This window comes from Catharus ustulatus, chromosome 2 (assembly GCF_009819885.2).
Source record: "Catharus ustulatus isolate bCatUst1 chromosome 2, bCatUst1.pri.v2, whole genome shotgun sequence".
Taxonomy (NCBI): Eukaryota; Metazoa; Chordata; class Aves; order Passeriformes; family Turdidae; genus Catharus; species Catharus ustulatus.
In genome coordinates this window covers 85,588,172-85,609,862 of record NC_046222.1, presented here as the reverse complement: position 1 = coordinate 85,609,862, position 21,691 = coordinate 85,588,172, and the positions used below count along the sequence as shown (strand labels likewise).

Sequence of the window (21,691 nt, the reverse complement as noted above, 5' to 3'; positions counted from 1 at the left end):
GGCGAAGGGGAACGGGGAGGGCCATACGCCCCTCCGGCAGCGCTCAGGGCCCTCCTTCTTCCCCCGGGAAGGGAGCCCCGCACGAAGCCGCCCGGAAACCTAACGGGGGGCACAGGCAGCTGGTGGCGGATCCGCCGGGAACCTCCCGGTTCCCACCAGAAAACCACATCAGCATCACCCCGTCCCTCCGCCTCTCTTCCCCTGTGCTTTTTTCTTCTGCCTTTCCCCATTCCCCCCCCTCCACTGCTTGCACCCTCGCCGCCCCTCGCCTTGGGGAGGACAAAAAAATTGCTCCAGCGGTGCGTGCCTCTGTGTGTGTGTGTGTGTGTGTGTGCGTGCGTGTGTAGGGGAGGCTGGAGCGGGGTGGGACCGAGGAGCCGTGATTACAGCTCTCCCCGGAGAAGAAGATTGCTCTCTCCAGATGCTGATTTCTGAAGCACTTGGCAATCATCAGGCGGGAGCCGGGAAGAGGCGGCGGTAGCCGCCCCGGCCGTGGCGATGGCAGCGACGGGCGAGCGGGCGGCGGCGGCTCGGGGCTGAGGGGCAGCCCCGGGAGGCGAAGCTGCCTGGGGGACCCGACCCGACCCGATCGACCCGACCCGACCGGAGCGGACCGGGCGCGGCTGTGCCCCGAGTCCCGCTCGCCCCGCTCCGCGCCGCTCCGCCAGCCCTCCCGCAGAGCCGCCCGAGCAGGTGTCCGTGCGCCGGGACACGGCGGGGGGGACGGCGGGCACCCATGCGGTGACCCTCGGCGGCGGCAGCTCCCGCCGGCCGCACGGTGCGGGAGCCCCTCCGCAGCCGCGCCTCGGGCCGGAGGAGGCTCCCGCCCGCCCGCGCCCCCGGGAATGGGTTCCCGCCGGGGCTGAGCGCCTCGCCGCCTCCCTCCTCCCTGCCCGGCGTGGGCGAGCCGGCGAGCAGCCATGGCAGCGGCCATCGCCAGCGGCTTGATCCGCCAGAAGCGGCAGGCGAGGGAGCAGCACTGGGACCGGCCCTCGGCCAGCAGGAGGCGGAACAGCCCCAACAAGAACCGCGGGCTCTGCAATGGCAACCTGGTGGACATCTTCTCCAAGGTCCGCATCTTCGGGCTCAAGAAGCGGAGGTTGCGGCGCCAAGGTGCGTCCCTGTGGCCGGGCCCGCCTGGGGGCTCCGGGGGGCGGGCGGGAGGGGGCAACCTGTGGCGAGAAACTTCCCGGCCGGGCGCCGCCCCGGGTCCTGCCAGCCGGCGGCTCCCGGCAGCGGGAGAAGGGCTCGGCGGGCTGAGGAGGGCGGCAGCCTGCACACCCTCGGTCGGGACCCCCGGGGCCAGCCTTGCTGCCCGCTGTCCGCCCCGCGGCTCCGGGGTGGGTCACGGAGGTGTGCTGCCGGCAGGGAGCCCCTGGGGGCTTTGCCCGCCGCCCCCCGCCTGCCCGTCTCGCTTGTGATCCTGTCTGAAGGACAAAGAGCGCACAGCGCCTTGGGTGTCCGGTGTCCGGGAGCCAGCCCCCTCTCTGAGCCATCGATGTGGTTTTGGAAGGTGCAGCCTGGCTGTAGTGAAGGGGTCCCGCTCCCCACTGCTCGGTGTCTCTCCAGTCAACACAATGAGAGCTAAGGCACAGCCGGCAGCTGTGGGAGAGCTTCTCGGCATCCCTGTGGGTGCCCAGGTGCAGGTCCACCTGCCTGTTGCCCATTCCCAGCCAGGGCCTTGCCATGCTGACCAGCAGGTTTTGCAGGCAGCTCTCCTTCACGTTAGATGACCTGGAGTCAACAGGGAAAACTGGTACCTTGGTGATTGCATTCTATCAGTACTTTTTATTAGAACCTAGAAATAAAAGGAGCAAAATGGTGTTGCAGTGACTTCTCTAATTTTTTAAAAATGTTGTGGTATTCAACAGCATTCAGAAATGGTAACGATTTACTCAATGTCCTCAGGAAACAAGTAGTTTTATAACAAATTGTGAAGAGTGAAAATGTTAAGTATCACTTGAAACATGGCTAATACCTACCAGTCAACGATAAAGCATAAACCACCCTCTGTTACATTATACAGAATGCCACCATGTGTTGTGGTGTGGTATGTATACTACAGCTCCTCTTTAGGTTGGGTCGGAAGATCATCTTAAGCATAATCAGGGAACTGTCCTGGTTGATGCTTCCTCCTTCTTTTCCGTGGCTCACATTTCATAAATCAACAAAATGTACACAATTTTATTTTTACACGGTTTTCTTGCAGTAAAATTATTTGTTGTAACTCCTAATGCAAGCCAAATCCTACCATTTTTAGATAGTACAGGGATACAGTGAAGATGTGAAGCTAAACGTCAGTGTCAAAATCTATGGTGGCTCTTATATTAAGCAGTCTGTGTGTGGTTTAATAGACTAGACTATTTGGTTTATGATGGTAGATTTTTATAAGTGATACTCTTCAGGAAAACAAGTTTAGGGAGATTTCCTAACTGAGCAATTGTGCTTGACTACCTGTGCAGTCTTTTTTGGGGGAAAACTCTGTATTTGCCAATATTACCATTTTGAGGATGGGAAGACTGCCTTGCAGCACTGAGATGCCAAACATTTTTTTAGGTGAGAAGGGGCTTTAAAGAGACTTTTGAATTTATCCTTTTTCATTCATTCATTTTTCATAAGGCACTTTGTCACATTCTTGAATAAGAGAACTGAATTAGAACATAACTGCACTGTTAACCTTTACCACTGACATAGAACATTTCAGTAAGAATAATCAGAACAAGGGCTACTCACCAGTAAAATCTGCAGTATCAGACCCCTGAGTTTATTTTCCTTCATGATGAGACATGAATTTTATTTATTTATCCATTGGTTTACTTAAGATCTCAGAGTTACTGCTCATCTGTAAGAATTCCTGGTGTAAAAAATACCAACATAGGTTTTACTACCTATGATCCTGATGCACAAAGTGATACATAGAATACCTGTGGATTCAAAGTTCCATTCTGTTTAAGAGAGAAACTGAAGAAACAATCAAGCCTAAGTCATTACTTAAATATCTTTTACAGGATAGTTTTGAGTGAATAATCATTTGCGAAAAAACCCAAACAAACCACATTTTATAAGGGTGATTGCTTTAAAATACATCATAAGAGTTACAAAATTAGCATTTTTCAGAGTCTGGTTTTAGTTTTTCTAAACTGTGTGAAATGACCAGTGAATTCGTCACTGACATTGTACTGTCAAATCCATTAAAGTAAGTCTTTGCCAAGCAAAAAAGGATGAATTTCAAAACATCTGTTGTCAGAAAGGTGCTATGGGATTTTGACAAATAAACCTTGTGTAAATGATACAGAGTGTCACAAGAGCATTGTGAAAAATGAGCTAATCGAGATGTGACAAACCATCTGTAGCATTCTCATACAATTCAATGGAAGAGTAGAATTATATATATTTTTTATGTAGAGCAGTAAAAGCAAGACTATGTTTTTCTTGGAATAAAAAAGTGTTTTGCTTTGTACTTACATATGAAAAATAACTCCCCATTTTTTGAACAGGCAGCAAAAGCTAGTGATGGTGCTTTTTAATTAAAAATGCACATTTTACCTTGTAAATATATGTACACGTGAATTAGGTAAATAGATATACACAACATATATGCACACATGCCAACATGTCAGCAAACTTAAAAAAATATTCATTTTTAAATTCTTCTTTAAAAATGCCTGTTAGTACTATTCCTGTTCAGTGGGATTTATTTTAGAAAAAAATGAAGTTATTATGAATGCATAAAATACTTCAATCATGTGTATACCCTGCTGAATTTTTTTTTCTGTCATTGTGACAAATTCCTCTGTTCATGGTCTTTCCTTTAGGGGCATACTAAAATATCAACAGAAGTGTGCTTTGGGAGACTAACATTTAGAAAGGGTAGCATTAAAGATACATCCAGGAGCTCACTCAGAATAAAGAGTAATATTTGTATTTATTTATATATTTTCTCTAATGATAGATGCCATGGTAGTTTTAAACAGCTTTTCTAGGACTTTGATTAATGAATTAAACTGCCAAAGTGATTTCTGTGGGAGACTTGTCTGCTAATCTACTAAGTGGATAAAACCATTTTCATTTACTGGACATCTTTGATTCATATTGTTTAGTATTATGATATTTCAAATTTATTTTAATTTTTATTTTATTCTACCTGTCATCTACTGAACAAACCACAGTCATTAGTTTCCTAATAACCATGAAGCCAAGATCTTGCCTATCTGATGCTAGACATCAATTCCTTTTGAATCATCCTCTCTTGCATTACAGGTTGTTTAGTTATATTAGTCTAATTTATGTTAATATAATCACAAGTGGGAGAATTGACAGATATTTTGTTTTCATCTGAAATAACCTTATCTGACCTGGGGCTACCCAATAAAGAGAAGAAAATAAATGTCACTTCACCTCATGCATCTACAAAGCACAAAGATTAAAGTATATGCTTGTCACTGGTGCAAATTCAAACTTCTTAGCCTGTATTTTCATCTACATATCTAGCTGCTTTGCTAATCTGAAAAATCTTCATTTGGTTAATTAGGTCCCTTGGGAGTATTCTACTGAAAAATACTCAACATTTAAAAGTATTAAAAACCAAGTGTGATGTTTACTGTTTCTGTGTGCTAATACCACTTCTAAATTTATACATAGAGTGTATGAATTTCAGGATGGCTTGGCCCCTGATTTTGTACATTAATATTTATAAGCAAGAGAGACCTAGGGAACATGTTCAGAAAATGCACTGATTAGATTTTACCGCATCTACAAAGGTAATTTAATTCTCCAAAGAAAGCATTTTTGGAAAATTCATCAGTAGATCAGCTAATATTTTTTGGCAGATGTGGGAGTGGCCCATAATCTCAGATATAAGATAATTCTCAATATACATAGTGCCCTAAGTAGTTTCTAGTTCTCCTACTTGTGGAGCAAAGTGGAACTGAAATGGAGATCTGTGCTTGTGAGTGTATATGACTTGTTTCCCAAAGCTTAAGAAACCACATCAGCTCCCAGCAGTAAGCTCCAGCACTGGATGATCTGCCTTGCTCAAAGTTTCAGCAGATCAAAACAAGGTTCTGTGCTTTCTTATGAGATTGTCCTCAGAATTAATTCTTGGAAGTTCACTTAAGTCCACTGTGCCTGCATTGTCTAGGTGCAAGGCTGTCTGTTTCTCAGGGTGTTGAACTTACGTTGCTTGTTTTTCATTACTTTTCTTCAAATGAAATTGATTAACCCACAACCCTGGTGGAAGTATAAACACAGTCTTAACAGTCTATATAAGAAATCATTGATGTTTTCCTTCTTTGCTGTTAACATTTTTGAAGGACAGCATGATAATCACAAACTGAAACTGTGTAAATATTCCATATTTCAAGAAAAATGCTTAAAAACTATTTTTGAAAACACGACTTTCTAGACTCAGTCTCAAGCTTTCTTTTCCATGCATTCAGTATTTCACATAAACCCTTGCTTGCTAACGGAAGCTTTTAAAAGAAATACAGTTAGGGCTAGGATGAAATTTTTATTCTAAATTGGTATTGGTAGCTCTTAATGTGATGAATGAGTTGGCTTAGAGAGCAAATGGGAAAAAATAGCTTGAAAATGGTAATATAATTTTAGGGACTATTGATTTTTGGAAATATCTCAAAGAGGGGCGATAGAATAGTGGGCATTTAATGTACAGATAGTGCTGTAGCAGTGTCATTTCAGAGTATCTTTCATATACTAACATTGCTTTTGAATGTCTTCACTTAGTAATTGGCAATTTAACTCTTCATTAGAAAATGAACTCTTCAAGCTTGAGTGATCTTCTGGATCTCTAAAGTTTAGGCAGCTCCAGTCCACATATAGCCCTGTAAAGTACATTCCTTCTTGTATCTATTAAATATATTGTAGTACTAAATTATCTGATTATTATGGATATTAAGGGAAAGTGCAATACAGGTGGTTTCTGATTCATGGTGAAATACCAATAGAAATGTTACAGGTGAGGTCAGGTTTCTATATTTAAAGACAGAATCCTTTCTTTAAACAACACATGATCTATTAACAGCCATAATTATTTGTTTTTCCAGACTCTGATTGAATCAAACACAATCCAGAGTTTAAATTTGTTTTGAATTAATTTTTAAGTCAGAAGCTTATAAACAGAATTAATTTCAATATAGAGATAACACTCAAAAGTTTATTGCAAAACATTTTTCTGTTGAAGTCTTTTGATTTAGACTCTAAGCATTGTTTTGAAGATACACAGCTGTGTATCCCCATTTTTTGTAGTGAGTAAACAGAGGTCTGTCTTACTTGGTTATGTGTAATCTCTTTTCTGCCTTAGGCAAGTATTGGAGTTAGTGATAGACAGGAAGATGTACTCCTGGTATGTACTCTTACTGTGCCATCAGCTTTTTCAAACCCTTTGAAGCTGGCACACTTTTGTTATTAAGAGTTGTTATTATTATTATTATTGTTAGTAGTAGTACTATTATTATCGCAGATCTTATGCTCTGCCATACACTGAGTGGTGTGAAAATAGAAAGAATATTCCTATTCCATGATATAAAAGAATGAGAAAATTAGTAAAACTTTAAATTTCTTTTATTATTATGGTGAAAAATGAGCAATATTCTTTCATTACATTGTAGACAGCAACATTTCTGTTCTTTAGGGGTTTAGTCTGTCATTTCAATCATATAAATAAGATAACCTGTTGAGGTCCAGTGTAGCTATTCCAATTTATTTTCCTATGGGACTGAAAATTAAGGAACATATGCCTTCCTGGCGCCAAGAAAGAACCTAGCTGTTTTTGATGCCACGAATTAGGAATATATATTTGCATTAAGTTAGAGATGGGCATGAGTAGAGTCCAAGACTACCATGATCTGATTCTATATTATAAACTATAGCTGTTTTCAGCAATAGGTAACATTACCTAAATTTATATTTCAGTAAATAAATGCATAACCAAAAGAAGAGGAGACGTTTTTGTTATTCAAAAAAGAGCTAGTAAAAGACTGGAGGGATTAAATGGTAAAAGCTTCATATAAAATTTAGTTAGATGGACTGTGTTGAAAAAAATTGCAGAAACCTTGGTCCTACAAGGTTTTCAGGATTCCCAGGTGTTATGGTTGCCATTTTGTAAAGTGGTGAGTAGAAGCTAATAAGCATGATATTGGATGTTCAGTCAGATTCTCATAAATGAATCCAGAGAAAGGTGGCTGAAGTAGGAATGTGAAGAATATAGTTTTTCAGGGATATAAAGTATAATCCCTAGGACATAACTAAATTAAACAATTTAATTACATCTGTGATTTTGATTCTAATCCCTTACCCAGGTGTACAACTTTTGAAAGGCATCAGAGTTACTATGCTATAAAACTGTAAATTCAACCAAGACTGGACAGCTGATTGGCAGTTAACAGTAAAAAGAAGTGATTGAACTCAGCAGTTTTAAAAACTACTAAATAAAGAATTTTGCTCCATGTAAGAAGAATTCAACTTTATGAAACACAAGCACAAAACCTGTTCTCTCTAGAGAAGTTAATTTTAAAAAATATAAAAATAAACCACCATCATTTGTTACCACTTCCATTGCAAAGCCTGCCTTTTGCACTGTGAAACCTGGCCCCGGAGAGAAGGAAGGAAGGAAGGAAGGAAGGAAGGAAGGAAGGAAGGAAGGAAGGAAGGAAGGAAGGAAGGAAGGAGGGAGGGAGGGAAGGAAGGAAGGAAGGAAGGAAGGAAGGAAGGAAGGAAGGAAGGAAGGAAGGAAGGAAGGAAGGAAGGAAGGAAGGAAGGAAGGAAGGAAGGAAGGAAGGAAGGAAGGAAGGAAGGAAGGAAGGAAGGAAGGAAGGAGGGAAGGAGGGAGGGAGGGAGGGAGGGAAGGAAGGAAGGAAGGAAGGAAGGAAGGAAGGAAGGAAGGAAGGAAGGAAGGAAGGAGGGAGGGAGGGAGGGAGGGAGGGAAGGAAGGAAGGAAGGAAGGAAGGAAGGAAGGAAGGAAGGAAGGAAGGAAGAAAGGAAGGAAGGAAGGAAGGAAGGAAGGAAGGAAGGAAGGAAGGAAGGAAGGAAGGAAGGAAGGAAGGAAGGAAGGAAGGAAGGAAGGAAGGAAGGAAGGAAGGAAGGAAGGAAGGAAATTAGTTTTAAATTAATCTGCATTTTAATGGTTCTTTTTACAGGTGAATATCAGTGGAATTTAATATCCTAATGAAAAGGGAGTTTTCGAGCCTCAAGGCATTTTTATTACTGAATTTCAAAGTCACTCAGCACACAGCAGATATGTCAGGCTTAAGAAAAGGTCAGCAGGTTTCTTTGCGGTAGAGATTCTTGCGGAACTATGAGCCTAGGGGTGGGAGCTGGAACCCTTAATGCAATAATGTGTTATAAGTGTTTCTTGTTCAGTTTTGGTGAGCATTTGCCACTCCCTGAGTGGCAGGGAGAGATTTCCTTACTATTTAAAACTAGAGCAATGGCTGGGGGTTTTTTTTGGTAATTTTACTATGCTTTTATTTTAGTATTTTCTGTAGTGTGAAAGAGGGTTTTGTATTAAAGGCAATTATTTATTTCAGACTTCTGTGATCATAAGTCCTAAATTCATGGCCTATGTATACCTGCTTATGTAAAAGCATTACATATATGTAATTCTTAGATAATCATAATGCTCTTTTTTACAGTGTGTTCTACAATGAACCAATGAAGGTTCTTTTGATTTCTTTCCAAATTTGCAGCAGTTTTTCATATAACAGCAGACTTAACTTCTGTGATTAAAATGGTGTGTGTGAAGCTTATTGGTAATTCATAAAGAGCAGTCTGCTGGAATATAAAGTAAATAGGTGTATACATTTGTTTTTCTTTTAATCCTTGATTATTTCTTCTTTACTTTGTATTGAGGAACAATCTTGGTGTGTTCAGAAGTGTGGTGAAGTAAAAACTTTTCCCAACCACTCCCCCTTGTAACTCTGTAGTTCATGGATTATAGTGACTGTTCCAAAATATTTCAACATTTCCGGAGTGTTTAGTTGTTCACAGCCTTACTGCTTTATGCATTGAGCAGATGCTCCTCTCATTTTCATCTATGTAGTTTATGTGTAACTGAGACTTGGATTCCTCTACCTTAATTAGTGGTTTGTATCTCTTAATATGAAATTCTGATGAGTTGAAACCTTTGCCACTGTAATCTGTATAGCAATGACTATTAAATAAATGAACTCTTGAACTTCATTGTTCTATTTTCTTCTTTCACTTTTTTCACTGTGTAATCAGAACAGTTCCTTCTATGTAATCAAAGCAAATACACATGAAACATGTAATATTTTGTTCCAAACACATTTTAAACTATGTTGTTAAAGCCAACAAAAATAAGATTCCATCAACTATTGAATCTCTTTCGATGGCATTAGAAAGAAACTTGCATGGTAGGAAGGGCTTTGCAGCAGGAAAATTTAGCAAGTCTCCCCTTGTATCTAGAGCAAGTTTTGTCTTACCAAAGGTGTGGTCAGGCTAGTACATGGGAGTACACTTACGGCATCAGTCCTGAGGACTAGCCATGCTTGCCATCAGGCAAGTAGAGGCATGATTACAAGATGAAGACCTAAGTATGGTTGTGTGTACACACACAATAAATTAATAATGAATTCCTCCTGCTAGCAATTCCTTTTCATCATCTTATAAATTATCTGGGATCGTGACTGTGCCAAGAAGTAGGAATAATTATAAAATAGCACGGGATACTTTAGAATTTTTTAATAGAAAACTATTCCTGGGGCTGAAAAATTTAGAGATTGATCTCTGCTGATACAGGTAATCTGAAGAAAAGGCAACTTTTTTTGCTTCTGGAAAGTGTTATTGAATTTAACTTGTGTATGTTTTAAGGATTTGAAAATTTATACGTTCCTCATTAAAAATTTATTGATAATGAACAATATGCATCATAATCATAATCATCATCAGTTCTTACTACCAAGCAAGAAATTTTTTCATCTGAATACTTTTATTCTTTCTTTGGATCTTATTTTATATTTACTTTCTTTTATTCTTACTTTGGATAATCAAGTTTTGTGTTTATCACAAACTCCAAACAGAGACTCTGCCCATATTACCTGTACATCTTTCATTAAAAAACCCTAAAAAATCAAGACTGTAGTCTTAACCCCCTTATTAACATAGTTTGGGCTTGCTTGAAATAACAGTCTGAATTCTGAGAACAGGGGTTTTTTCTTCCTTTTTTTTTTTAATTTTTGTGGAGAGATTAGTGTATGGCTGAACTTGTCTAAGTATTAGATTGATAAAACAAACTTCATTATTGTTTCTAATAATATTTTAGTTTTCTGAAAAGTAGATATATCTGTCATTCTAGTTTATGTATTCACAGGCTTTTGTTAAACAAATGAGAAATGTGCTTCCATGGAGCATCAGTAACAACTTTTTGAGGCAATATTTAAGGAAAAACAGATAAAAGTGTTTTAATTTTAGTTCTCAAGTCAAATGTCCTCAAATTTGCAATATATTTACAACTAAGAACTGTAGAATCTTAGCACCTAAGTAGATGTAAATTAATTCATTAAATTCTGTTGTCTAAGTTGCTTATATATGCTAAACAACTGCAAGGTTGCAATGTTACTACCGTAAAACCAGATCTTTTGATGAAATGCACATGATTTGGGGAATCTTCGCAAAATTAATATGTACTGCTCTGTATAACAAATATTCCGTGGCAAGTTCTATGTAAAATGAGAAAAAGATATGCATGTAAATAAATCAAAATGAGTGGATGGCTCATAGATTTATATACGACACTTTGAAAACCCTGAATGCTGCTAATAAGCAGCCATCTTTCTATGGAAACAGTGAATATCACTGTACAGATAAGAAAATTGAATCCAAACCACAGAAATGAAGAAAGACTAAACCATTCCCATTAGCCATATTCTCTTGTTCTCTATTTTGGAAAGGTTTATCAGCACTCTCAGAGTTTTTTTGTTTTGAAAGTGTTTTTCTGTTAACAAGAGAGAAACAGACTCATCAGGTTAAAGTTAAAAATTACAGGAATCAATGCAGGTTAAGCCTGAATAATCTTGTTGTAATTAAACTAAGATGTGAATAGTCATTTGTATCTCATTTCTGTGATGACAAAGTGACTGGATTAAGCCACTAGCCATCTGAGGGCCACTTATCATACTCAGTAAAATTCAATCAATCAATCAATCAATCAATCAATCAATCAGTCAATCACCATCCTGTTTACCAGTGGTTTATGTTGCAAATAATGGTTGAAATTAACTGGCATTATAAGCAAAGAGTTCTCTTGAATTATGTCTGTATGTTTTTTGGAAAATGGATGTCAGTGAGCAGGTTGTATTCAAAATTTGTCAGGGATAAACAGCCAACAATTCAGGATCTGAGTAACTAAAACTCTCCACTTTCAGAGCCTAAATAAAAACAGACAAAAATTGTTTAAGCAGCCTCAGGGGCAGAAGTGTGAAGACCATAGTGTATCTCATCTTAAAAATTGTTTATGCTTAGAGGTTCTTAACTATAATTTTGTCAGCTCGTTACCAACTTCACACAGTATTGTTATTTTGGTTTTCACAGTTTGCATTTGTTTCAAATGTGGGGAGGGATGCAAGGAAGATCAGCCTGTTTTCTACTCTGCTGAGTGTTTAGGTGTAAGTAGTACCATGGCTTGAAGACAAGAAGTTGTGAAGAATGAACTAGTGGCAAATTGCTGCTGATGTTTTTTACAGAAATATTAACTGAACTTTTTGGCTAAATTTTCAGAAGTTTCAAGGGGTGGAAAGGGAAAGTTAAATGTACCTGAGCAACCTGGCTTGAGATCTTGGTCCTTCTACATTAAACAGACTTGAAAAGACAAGGTAATTTTCAGTGTTTTTTATTATTGCTGTCCTGGTATTAGCATCCATCCAGGACATAAAAGGAGTTGTTTGAGGCACTCTCTTTGAATTGAATGAACTTTGAATATAAGTAGTATGATAACTTAGAACTTTCATTTCTAGTTATACATTGGGGATACTACACTTGGAGCCTGAAAGCAGCAAAACGGTTTTGTTTCCTTTTAGGTATTTTTGTTGCAATCAACTGTATCAAGGATAACCCAAACTACAACAAGCATTGTCTGATGTAGAAACAGTCTCTAACTACCTGCTACTTATTTGTATTCTACTTACTCTATTTAGTTTTTGACTGTGCAATATTTTCATGCATAATGGTGTTTGTTCCAGTTAGTTTCCATATAGATGTGTGATTACATAGGTACAATTTACGTATTTGCTGTTGATTTTCCAGGGCTGTTCAGATGTGACACCAGAGGACTAATGGCACAACTCACATCCTGAGTCCAATAGATTGTGGCATACCGAGTTCTTTTTTAAGGATATGTCATAGCTGTGTAGGAAGTGAAAAAATGTTTCTTCGCTTCTGCCATAATATCAGCAATGTCTTGCACAGTGGCTTTAGTATGTTGACAGCTCTGTGAGTCCTGAGTGCCTCTATTTTGTTATTGGGTTGAATTTTTATCTCTGAGATGGCTTTTTTCTTTTTTTTTAAATTTTTTTTTTCTTTAAGTAACATGAAATCTGTGCTGTTTTGGACTCTACTGGCAACTGCCATGGAAACAGAAAAGTATCTTTAGTAGAAAATACCATTATTATTTTTGTATCCTTTGTTGAGCTTTGAGAGAATATTTTCTTGATGAATTGGTCTTTTTGTACACTGGAGGCAGTTGGGCTTTCTACATTTTGATTGTAGGGGTAGTTATGTTTAATCTTCTCTCTTTGAAGAGGGAGGCGTTGGATCAGTGTTTTATAAACTACTGTGGGGCAGGCCATCAGTGAGCTGATTCTGAGTAGTACTAGTTGTTCTGTTTATACACATTTGTATCTAAGCTTCTGTTTAGAGGAAGATGAAAAAATTGAATAGATTTCTTAATTGGGATCATTCAGAATGCTTAGAGCAAGACAGAAATTTTCCTATTTGCATTCCTGCAGTGGAAGAAGAAATATGAATTTATGTAGCTGTGAAAGCTCTTTGCCACCACCTTTGCCTTTAAACTTTAGCAAAGATGCTTTTGAATGAGAATGGGATTGTTTTCCAACCAACCCAACACGCAACTGCTCAGCCCTGCCATTCAGAATCACAGGGATTGTGTTGCCACCCTTCTTCATTTGCCATGAGGCTACTGCTCGGTCAGTGAGGTAAAATCAGTCAGCAGTGGATTTCCCATCTTGTTCCAATGGGAGCAGTGAAGCAGATACCCTAGAGCTTATATGCCACTTGGTTCATTATGTGCCCTCAAATTAAATTAGAAAAAAGCAGTAAAAAGGAAGAAGTTCTTTTGACTATCCTAGCAATAGGATGGAGCTGCAGATGCATCCCACATGCATGATGAGTTATGCTATGAAGTGTTAAAGTTGCTGAGTATTAATGCTCTGGGTATTTATGTGACTGCTATGGCAAGTAGGTAAGGTGGGGTGAGCACTTGGACTCTTGAGTGGAAGAATATGACACTCTGATGTAGACAAGGCCATAGTTATTGTTATCTATGCCGTGACAAAGCTCAGATTACTGCAAGGTGTGATGCCTTAGGTCCACAGCTTGAGACTACTCAAAACCCAAAAATATAGTCGTCTTTTGTGGTCTTCTCCCTAAGAAGCTCCAAACAGAAGGACACACTGCATTGGAAGCTGCTCTGGCTTCTGAAATGCTTCAGCTTGAAAATCAGGGTAGTAGCAATACCAACAACTTATTAAACAAAGCTGTTCAGAAAATGAGTGTTCTGTCATCTGGGAAAGCAAACTGATATTTAGGTTTGTGGAGTTTTCACTGCAAGGCATTCTGTATTTTCTATTTTGTCAGAACAGCATTTCCAGTCAAAGCCTGTTTTGACAGACACATCCTGACTTACCATATTGGTAAAACACCTGATTACTCAAGGAGGGGGATGGAATGGGGGGAAACTCTGACAAATGTGCCTTTTGTATCTTGTTCCATCTGAAAACCTATGGCAGATATACCAGACTTATTCAAAGTGTAGTAACAGGAATTATTCGGGCTTTAACTTTTATTTCATTAGCTCTGTAATGCCTCATATGTGCCATGGTCCTGCAGTTTCATGCATTAAAACACCACCAATGAGAGTAACAGTTGTTTTGTGACAACCAACTACCTGACAGTGATTAATGTAATTTCAGCCAGTGCAGTGAGATTGACAGTGAAGTCAGGCTGTACTGTGGCTGAACTTCAGGCCTATCCCTGTATCCCCAGTATATTTCATTGAGCTTATTTTTCTTAAAGCTTTCTATTACAAAAATAGGCAGATACTTGGAATTCATTTAAATTCTGTAAAGGGAAAATAAAATCCAACCAGTTTTGTTTTGGGATTGCAATTTTGGAATCAGCTAATGACCCCAACCAACTTTTTTACAGGTTTTGGTAAACAAAATCAGAGATTTTGATTCCATTTCACTAATTTCCATAAGTGCAGAAAGTATGTAAATCTTTCAAGGCTGAGATTTCCATTTTAACACATGAAGCTGCAGTAGTTGCTCCTCATTGTGAGTTCACCACAGCAACTAGCAAGCAAGACTGTGAGACCAAACAATAAATCCATAAGAAGTAGTCCTGGAACTAGTACATATATGAATCAAAAATATACCTTCCTTTATGTTCATGTCCACTTTGAATATAAGGAAATATACCTGTGGATTCATTAACTTTCTGTGGCTTATTAAAGTAAATGCTGTTTCATTTAAAGGTTTAATTTGAATGGAAGCTTTAAAAAAAAAAATCCTCATTTCCCCCTCCCTCGCCACCTCAAGCCTAAACAAGGATCAAGCTATTATTTCTCTCATAAAGAATCAGAATTGACTTAAAATGTAACTGAAGTTATTTTGTGGATGGAAGTTTTACTGAGTGCTTACTAAAATGAGTCATGTTTGACATCCAGATCGGTTTCAGTACATGGCATTGGTCTTCTAACTTGCATTCTTAGGGAAGCTGCACTTTCAAATGTAAGCAAACCTGCCAGACTTCAGATATGGAAGTACAGTAACATGTGAAGTTTAATATCAAGAGCTGTGTAGGTTAGAAAGTTCCAGTCATCATTCTAGGAAAGCAAAGATATGTATGGTACTTGTTTTAGCAAACTGAGGTAAGAGTTTGTTTTAAGAAATTAGCTTCATTTATCTAGGCTTTATTTTTAGCAGGCAAACATAAGCTTTGTAAGGGTTTGTGCTTTCACATAATGACAAAGGAGTGATGACAATGATAAGTCACCTGTGCTAGAGGAGTAGAATGTGCATGTTTGTGCTAATTTTGAGATTGTCTACTGCTGTTGTAGCAGTAATGAAACTCTGCCCTAATGCATATGAGATCTGGGTAATTTATTTTGTGGCTTCTTTAAGTGACCTTCTCTTGTTCTATGTTTAGTTTTGCATTTTGCTTTGTTTTTTATGCTTATAACTATAACTGCTTTAGGAAAGAAGTAAAACAAAAAGCAAAACAAAAAAAATGAAGCAATTCTTTAGGACTGTATATCATCATCAAGGAAAAGAGAAAAGAATTAACCAGATACTTTATGGTGCACAAATAAAGTGAAATTACTGCACAAGATCCTTCTTCCTAGCAAATGAGCCACATGTTTTTTCTGGCCTTCTGGTAGAGATTGTTGGACTGATATTTTGATTTTGCCTGAAACTGTTTTAAAGTTCTATCAGGTTTGGCCAAATTCCAAGCTTCCATCAAAACAGGAGCGCTTTGTTAAAATTTCTGCTGGAAAACACTCTTAAGGTTGGATAATTTTTTTTTTAAACCCCTGGGCATAAAAAGCAGCTTTGCAACTTGAACATTTTCTGTCACATGGATATTTCAAGTCTTGATTTCCTACTCACTTTGATTCAGATAAAAAGCCTTTAACCCCAGCCTGCATTGGTTGCCAAGCTGATAGTTATTCCTGTGTGAGTAACCCTGGAAAAGTTTTTTTCCTTTCCTTTTATTTTTTTTTTTAAAAACCTTTATTCTGGGCTTTATCCTGATAAAGTATTCCACAATGGGAACATTATTTTTTGCTTAGTTCTGTCTTGAAAGCGTTTTCAAAACACATTGATGTAGTCAGATAACAGGTGACTGATGTTTATTACAAATGCCAGGACATCACCAGAGAGGGTTTGGTGACGTGCAGTGTGGTAGCTGTAGGTAGATAAAGCAATAAAGAGTTGCTTCAATGTCTTAGAACCATTTTTCTGTTAGACAAACACATAACCTTTAACCCCCTTGAGGCCAGTTTTATGCATTTTCCCACATCCACATGGTGGATTTTAGGCACCAGTTGATAATTCTAATACCTGTGACCCATGTTCGCTATGGTTACCTGTGTGCTATCAATGGGAGCTAGATCTTTATGCAATATGCTTTTTGCTGTTGAAAGATCTCATAAACTTGTTTTTTCAAGCAACTGCATAAGACAGGTGTCAAGTAGGATGGGAAGTAATTTAACTTCTGGAATGCTGTGGGTGAGTGTCACAAAGGCAAAGGGGCTGCTCCCCTTCAGGTGTGTCATTCAGGGGAGGTTTAACCATTATCACATGTTTGTGTATAATCCTAACTTTAAGGTAGTAATTTTAATTTATTTGGAAGAAAATAGAGTTATTTAGCACCTTTTCCTGTTCTTCCTGAAGGAAATAATTTCCCATTAAGTCCAGTTTTGAAAAAGTTCTACCTTAAGGATGGCATTTCAAAGGATTTCCATATTGGCTGGATTCAGATGACTCACAACCTTTCTCAGACAAGTTTCATTGCAATCATCTGTTACATCACTGATTATTCGTTGAGGTCATTTATCATTGAATTTGAATGTTCTTCTAGGATATTTTGATTCTGCTGAAGTTTCAGGAAAAACAAAGTTTGTTTTCCAAACAGTGAAGAGGTGGCCATGGATATACTCTAGGCCCTTGGGATTTAGCTTCACCTAATTGAATGAAAATTCTTGCTATGGCGATACCAAAACCTGGGTAATTTATAGGTTCATGTTTTGTCTGACATGAAATTAATTAAAAATATTTATTTCTAGGAAGTAATTCATGACACCCAGAAATGGATGGGTCCAATGTGAAGGGAGCCAAGGAGCACTGCATCAGATGTAGAAGTCCTAATGACTCTAGTCATAGAGTCTGCTCTAGAAACAGTCTTTTTCTGGTTCCTGAAATGCTGCACTATAGGCCTGAGGAGAGTTGAGACCCACAATATTGCTGTAGTTCCCAAAACAAAGCTACATTCCTCTTTACAGCCTCCTAGTTTCTAGTGCCTGGACAGACAGCCGGCTCCTTGATGGAGCTGGGAGTCTGAACCTTTGGGAGCCTTCCCTTGCACTGCAGGGACAGCTCAGAATGTCCGGCTCTCAGCAGAGCTGAGGAGAAAACTGGATTGTTCTGTCATGCAGAAGTCAGATTTCTAATGAACAAGGAGTATTTTAGGGGGCAATATATATTTTTTGAATTCCAAAATTTCCTACCATTTACCTGGATTTGTCTCCCTTCCATTTCTATCATCCAAAATATTCTGATTTTCTTAATTATTGTTCTTGCCATTAAAATTTATTGTCTTTTATCATGCCTAGAGTATAGACATTTCTGTGATATAAACCAGAAACATTTAGTAATGTTTGATTATTTAGGAGAATGTCAAAATCTACTGTTGTCACAACAATAGGTAAAGTAATTTGCATAATAATTTCCAATTTACTCACCTTTAAATTTAAGTTGACCAAAAAACTTGTGGTGCCCCATTCCTGGCAGTGTTCAAAACCAGGTTGGATGAGGTTTTGAGCAACTTGGTGTTGTAGAAGGTGTCCCTGCCTATGGCAGTGGGATTGGAACTACATAGTCTTTAAATTCCTTTCTAACCCAAGCTAGTCTGTGATTCTATAAAATGTCTCAGGACTTTTCTAAATGTGTTAGAGCTATCTAACTGTCATTACTGTCATTAAAATAATTTGTAGCTTTTCAGAGGAGGTAATTCCATTGGGAAATGATGTATTCTGAACAACACATATCCAGTAGTTAACATGAATTAACCAAAACATAATTTTAGAAGCAAATTGTTTCAACTGAAATTGTTTGGAAACTGTTGACAAGGGTTTCTTTTTATATTTTTCCCCCTTCCAGTTGCATTCATCAGTAGATGACATTTTGTTACTCAGGTTTCTAATAAATGATGTCTATTTGCAGTGACATCTTTTTATTTTGTTAAGAGTGGCAAGTCTTTTCCTCTTCACTTCCCTCCACTTTAAATTCCTCTTTTAAAATCCTTCTTGCCTCAAGAGTGGGATTAATGCTGCTTTACAGAAATAAACACAATCAATATATAACCTGGGGCCTCTGACATGCTTGTAAATAGTGATTTCTGTCTGCCCAGTTATTAATTGTGTCTTTTCCAGTCCTATTAAATCCTTCTGTATAGCCTGGCAGGGACATCTATATACTGGACTAGGAATCAGGAAACCACATTTGTACTGCTGCATTGGACAGACTGATCATCCTCTTAGTTCTTTTATTGTGTTGTCTGTAAAGTAAGGGTGAGTCTTTTTAATGTGATTTTTCAGTATGAGGCCAGTGGTTTCAAGGTACTTTGCAATGTAGAACTCAAAGCAACAAAAGAGTCTTCACAGACTTTAACCATGTTTCTCCTCATAGGGAAAAGGTGTGAACCTGGGAACAGTCTAGAGTAAAGCTTTTATTTTCAGATAGATATTTCACAATTTTTAACTTTTTCCCCAGTTTTGAAGCAGGTCTTTATTTCATGTTATCAATCAGTTGAACTTAATAGTTTAAACTGTCTTATATTAAACAAAATATTTCATTTGTTAGGAAACAAAGGATTTAAACTCTGAGTTTATGATAATTTTGTTTGGTTTGGAGTGAACAGGTATGTTTTTCTGCAAAATACACAGTGAAAAAAATGGTAGGTGGGTTTTGTAGCAGCACAAAGTTGACAAGTCCACTTGTCAGAGTCCTGAGAGCTTTTACTTTCTCTTTGCCCTTTTCTTCCTCTTCCTTCTCTGGTAAACCTTTTGCATATAGGTCATCAAATGTCACTCACTTGATGAGGCTGCTGCCACAGAGTAAAGAACCTAATAAAGCACAATGAAGGCTAATCCTCAGGAAGAGAAAGGAGTTTGGCTTTGTGGAGAGCTAGGATAGTGCAGGAGGGAATCTTCCCTAATGACTGGCAGCTGTACTGATTACCAAGGAGTGGAAACATCTGTGTCTGGCCAATCAGTTCAGAGGATATAAGGGAGAGGGTTGTCTTTCTATTTTGTACAGGCACTTGGGTTAGGAGATTGCTGGCTGTGCTGACCCAAGGGATGTGTGGTCATGCATCGGACAGATAAGGTAAGATGATGTTGTATGAGGGACAGTCAGGGTTAGGTGACCAGGAAAGGGATGGCTTGGGATGAGCCAACCATGCAGAGTAAGAAAAGGAGTCAGAGCTATGTGAAACTGCCTGTAAGAAAAGGAATTGGTACAAGCTGCCAATAACAGAGAGGAGTCAGAACTTACAGAGAGGTCTATAAGAAAAGATGATAGAGTTGTATGAGAATAAGGTCTGTAGGAGAAAATGTGTAGAGTTTGTGAATGAAGACTGGTAAGAAATGCCAGTGAGAGGACTGGTGGTGTTGCCAGCCCTATCTGTGTTGACTTAGCTGTGACATGGCTTGTGTGTCGAATCTGAGGAGTTATGTTGGACATTTCTGCTGTACTTGAGTTGAGAAACAGAGAACTATATCCAAGTTCTCTGAGAAACAAACAAGACTTCTGCTATAAACTGAGCTCCATTGAAAAGGCAGTAGATTAATTTCTGATGGCTTTCTAAATTAGTAATGTCCTATTTGTTTGTTCTTCCTGACTCCCCATGGGAGCTGGAGAAGCTTGAATTTATGTCCTCATAAAAAAAGAGAAGTACAAGGTGTTTCAGCTATGCCCTGTTGCTCTTGAAGTGTGTGTAAATCTGCACTGGAGATGTGTTAAGATATGAAGGCACACAGCACTTCACCTGCAGTATTACAGGGGAAACACCAGCAGCACCTCTGCTTATGGCACAGAGGCTCTCTTGGACTGCTCATTGGAGAGCCTGAGTAAGAGCATGTGAGGGTTAGAAAATGAAAGCAGGACAGGCAGATCGAGCCTGGCATTGTGTAACTAAAGAAATCTGAAACATTCAATTGAGAGCTGTCTTTATGACATTATCACGGAGTAAAATTTGTGTCACTTGTTGCAACTGCTCAGTGCTCTGGGCTGATAGCAGAGCTGTCACTGCAGCATCACTAGGCACAGGCAGGAGTTGCTGTGGAAATCCTAGGGAAAAAAATTCCTACTTCTCAATATCTGCAATCTTTCAGCTTCTAATAACATTTAAGTTGTTGCTATAATAAGTATGCAGGAAATACAAGAAATTTAAAGAGGGTTTAATATTAATACTTAGAAAATCTCTTCTTTAGAAGCATACCTGTTGGCTCTCCTGAATGTTGCTGAAAGACACCTCAGTCTTGACTGGCTCTCAAGTTACTGTTGCAGTAGCACATGGATCTGGAGGATGAAATTGAAATTGCTTTTGGTTTATGTTTAAAACATGCTATGTATGTTCTGTAAAGGGCTTTTCAGGACAAGCTTCAAACTGATGGGTGGAGTGACAGTCCTGGTGTGAGAAAAATCATCAGCTGATAGTTGAGGATGCTAAGCAAGCTAGTTTAAAATTAGTTGTGGCCATATGGTTTCATGTTTGTAGTATTGGTAGGTTTCCTAACAAGACATAGGAGTGAATGAGCAGCTGTCTGGAGCTGGCCATAATTCTAGTCCTACCAGAATAATCTGAAGGGGCTGGAGTTGGGGAGGAAAGACTTGTCCAAAGTGTAGAGATCATTAGTGTCTCAGCAGTGTGCTGAAGGGCACCTGATGGATGTTTTGGGTGCATAAGTAAGCTCTCAGGTGTAGTTAATTCAGTGCATTTTTGGCCTGTCCTTCAGAATGAGCTACGTGTTTTTCACTACTCCATCTTGAAAGAGTTAGAGATCACTAGCTCGGGAGAGACGTCCATACGTGGTTAGAGGAATGTCACCTGCTACTTTGAGAGACCCCAAAATAGGAGGTCTGGAATTTGCCTCCTTTAGTCTGTTCACACATACTTGGATGCCTGTTAGAAATTAAGGGGTGATGCTAGATTTGACAAGGAGTGATGATACTGTTAACTCTTTCAGCTAAGCAGACAGTGAAGGGAGAAACCATAGTTATGTAAGAGCTGTGGCTCAGCAGCCTTGAGGAATATGTTTTGGTTTGGGATTTTGTGTCAGTTTTGTATTACACATCTTGAGCGAAAACATTTGAAACTGCTGTGGTTCTTCAGTCTGACTCGGTACTCTGCAAAATGCGCTTGATGGCTGGATGGTTGATGAAGTTGCTGGTGGATTTGGTTCTTTGTGATACAACCTGAAATTATAGACTGCACTGAATTTCCTAGTAACTACAAGGTGGAGTTTGTGTCTTCTGTTAAGTTCACAGCCTGAAGGGAATTTGTTTTCTGTAAATTTGTAAAGAAGGACATGTGTGACTGAAGGCAAATTTGCTTTATTTAAGTTTTACAAATCTATTTTATGATTAAAGTTAAGATGTGATTGGGTAGCAGGGTAGAGGGTTATCTTATTATGTCCTCT

The 21,691-nt window shown here is 39.1% G+C and overlaps 1 protein-coding gene across 3 annotated transcripts in view; it reads left to right on the top strand.

Annotated features, from left to right (window-relative positions):
- FGF14 (fibroblast growth factor 14) overlaps window positions 1-21,691 on the top strand; it is a 375,532-nt gene that overhangs the window by 254,712 nt on the left and 99,129 nt on the right. The window contains exon 1 of one of the 3 annotated variants that reach the window (XM_033051433.2): window positions 859-1,113. The exons of the other annotated variants lie outside the window; for them this stretch is intronic. Within the exon in view, the coding sequence (XP_032907324.1) occupies window positions 921-1,113 (193 nt within the window). The 5' untranslated portion in view covers window positions 859-920. Of the gene's footprint in view, window positions 1-858; window positions 1,114-21,691 lie in introns of those variants that run through there. 3 annotated transcript variants of the gene reach the window in all.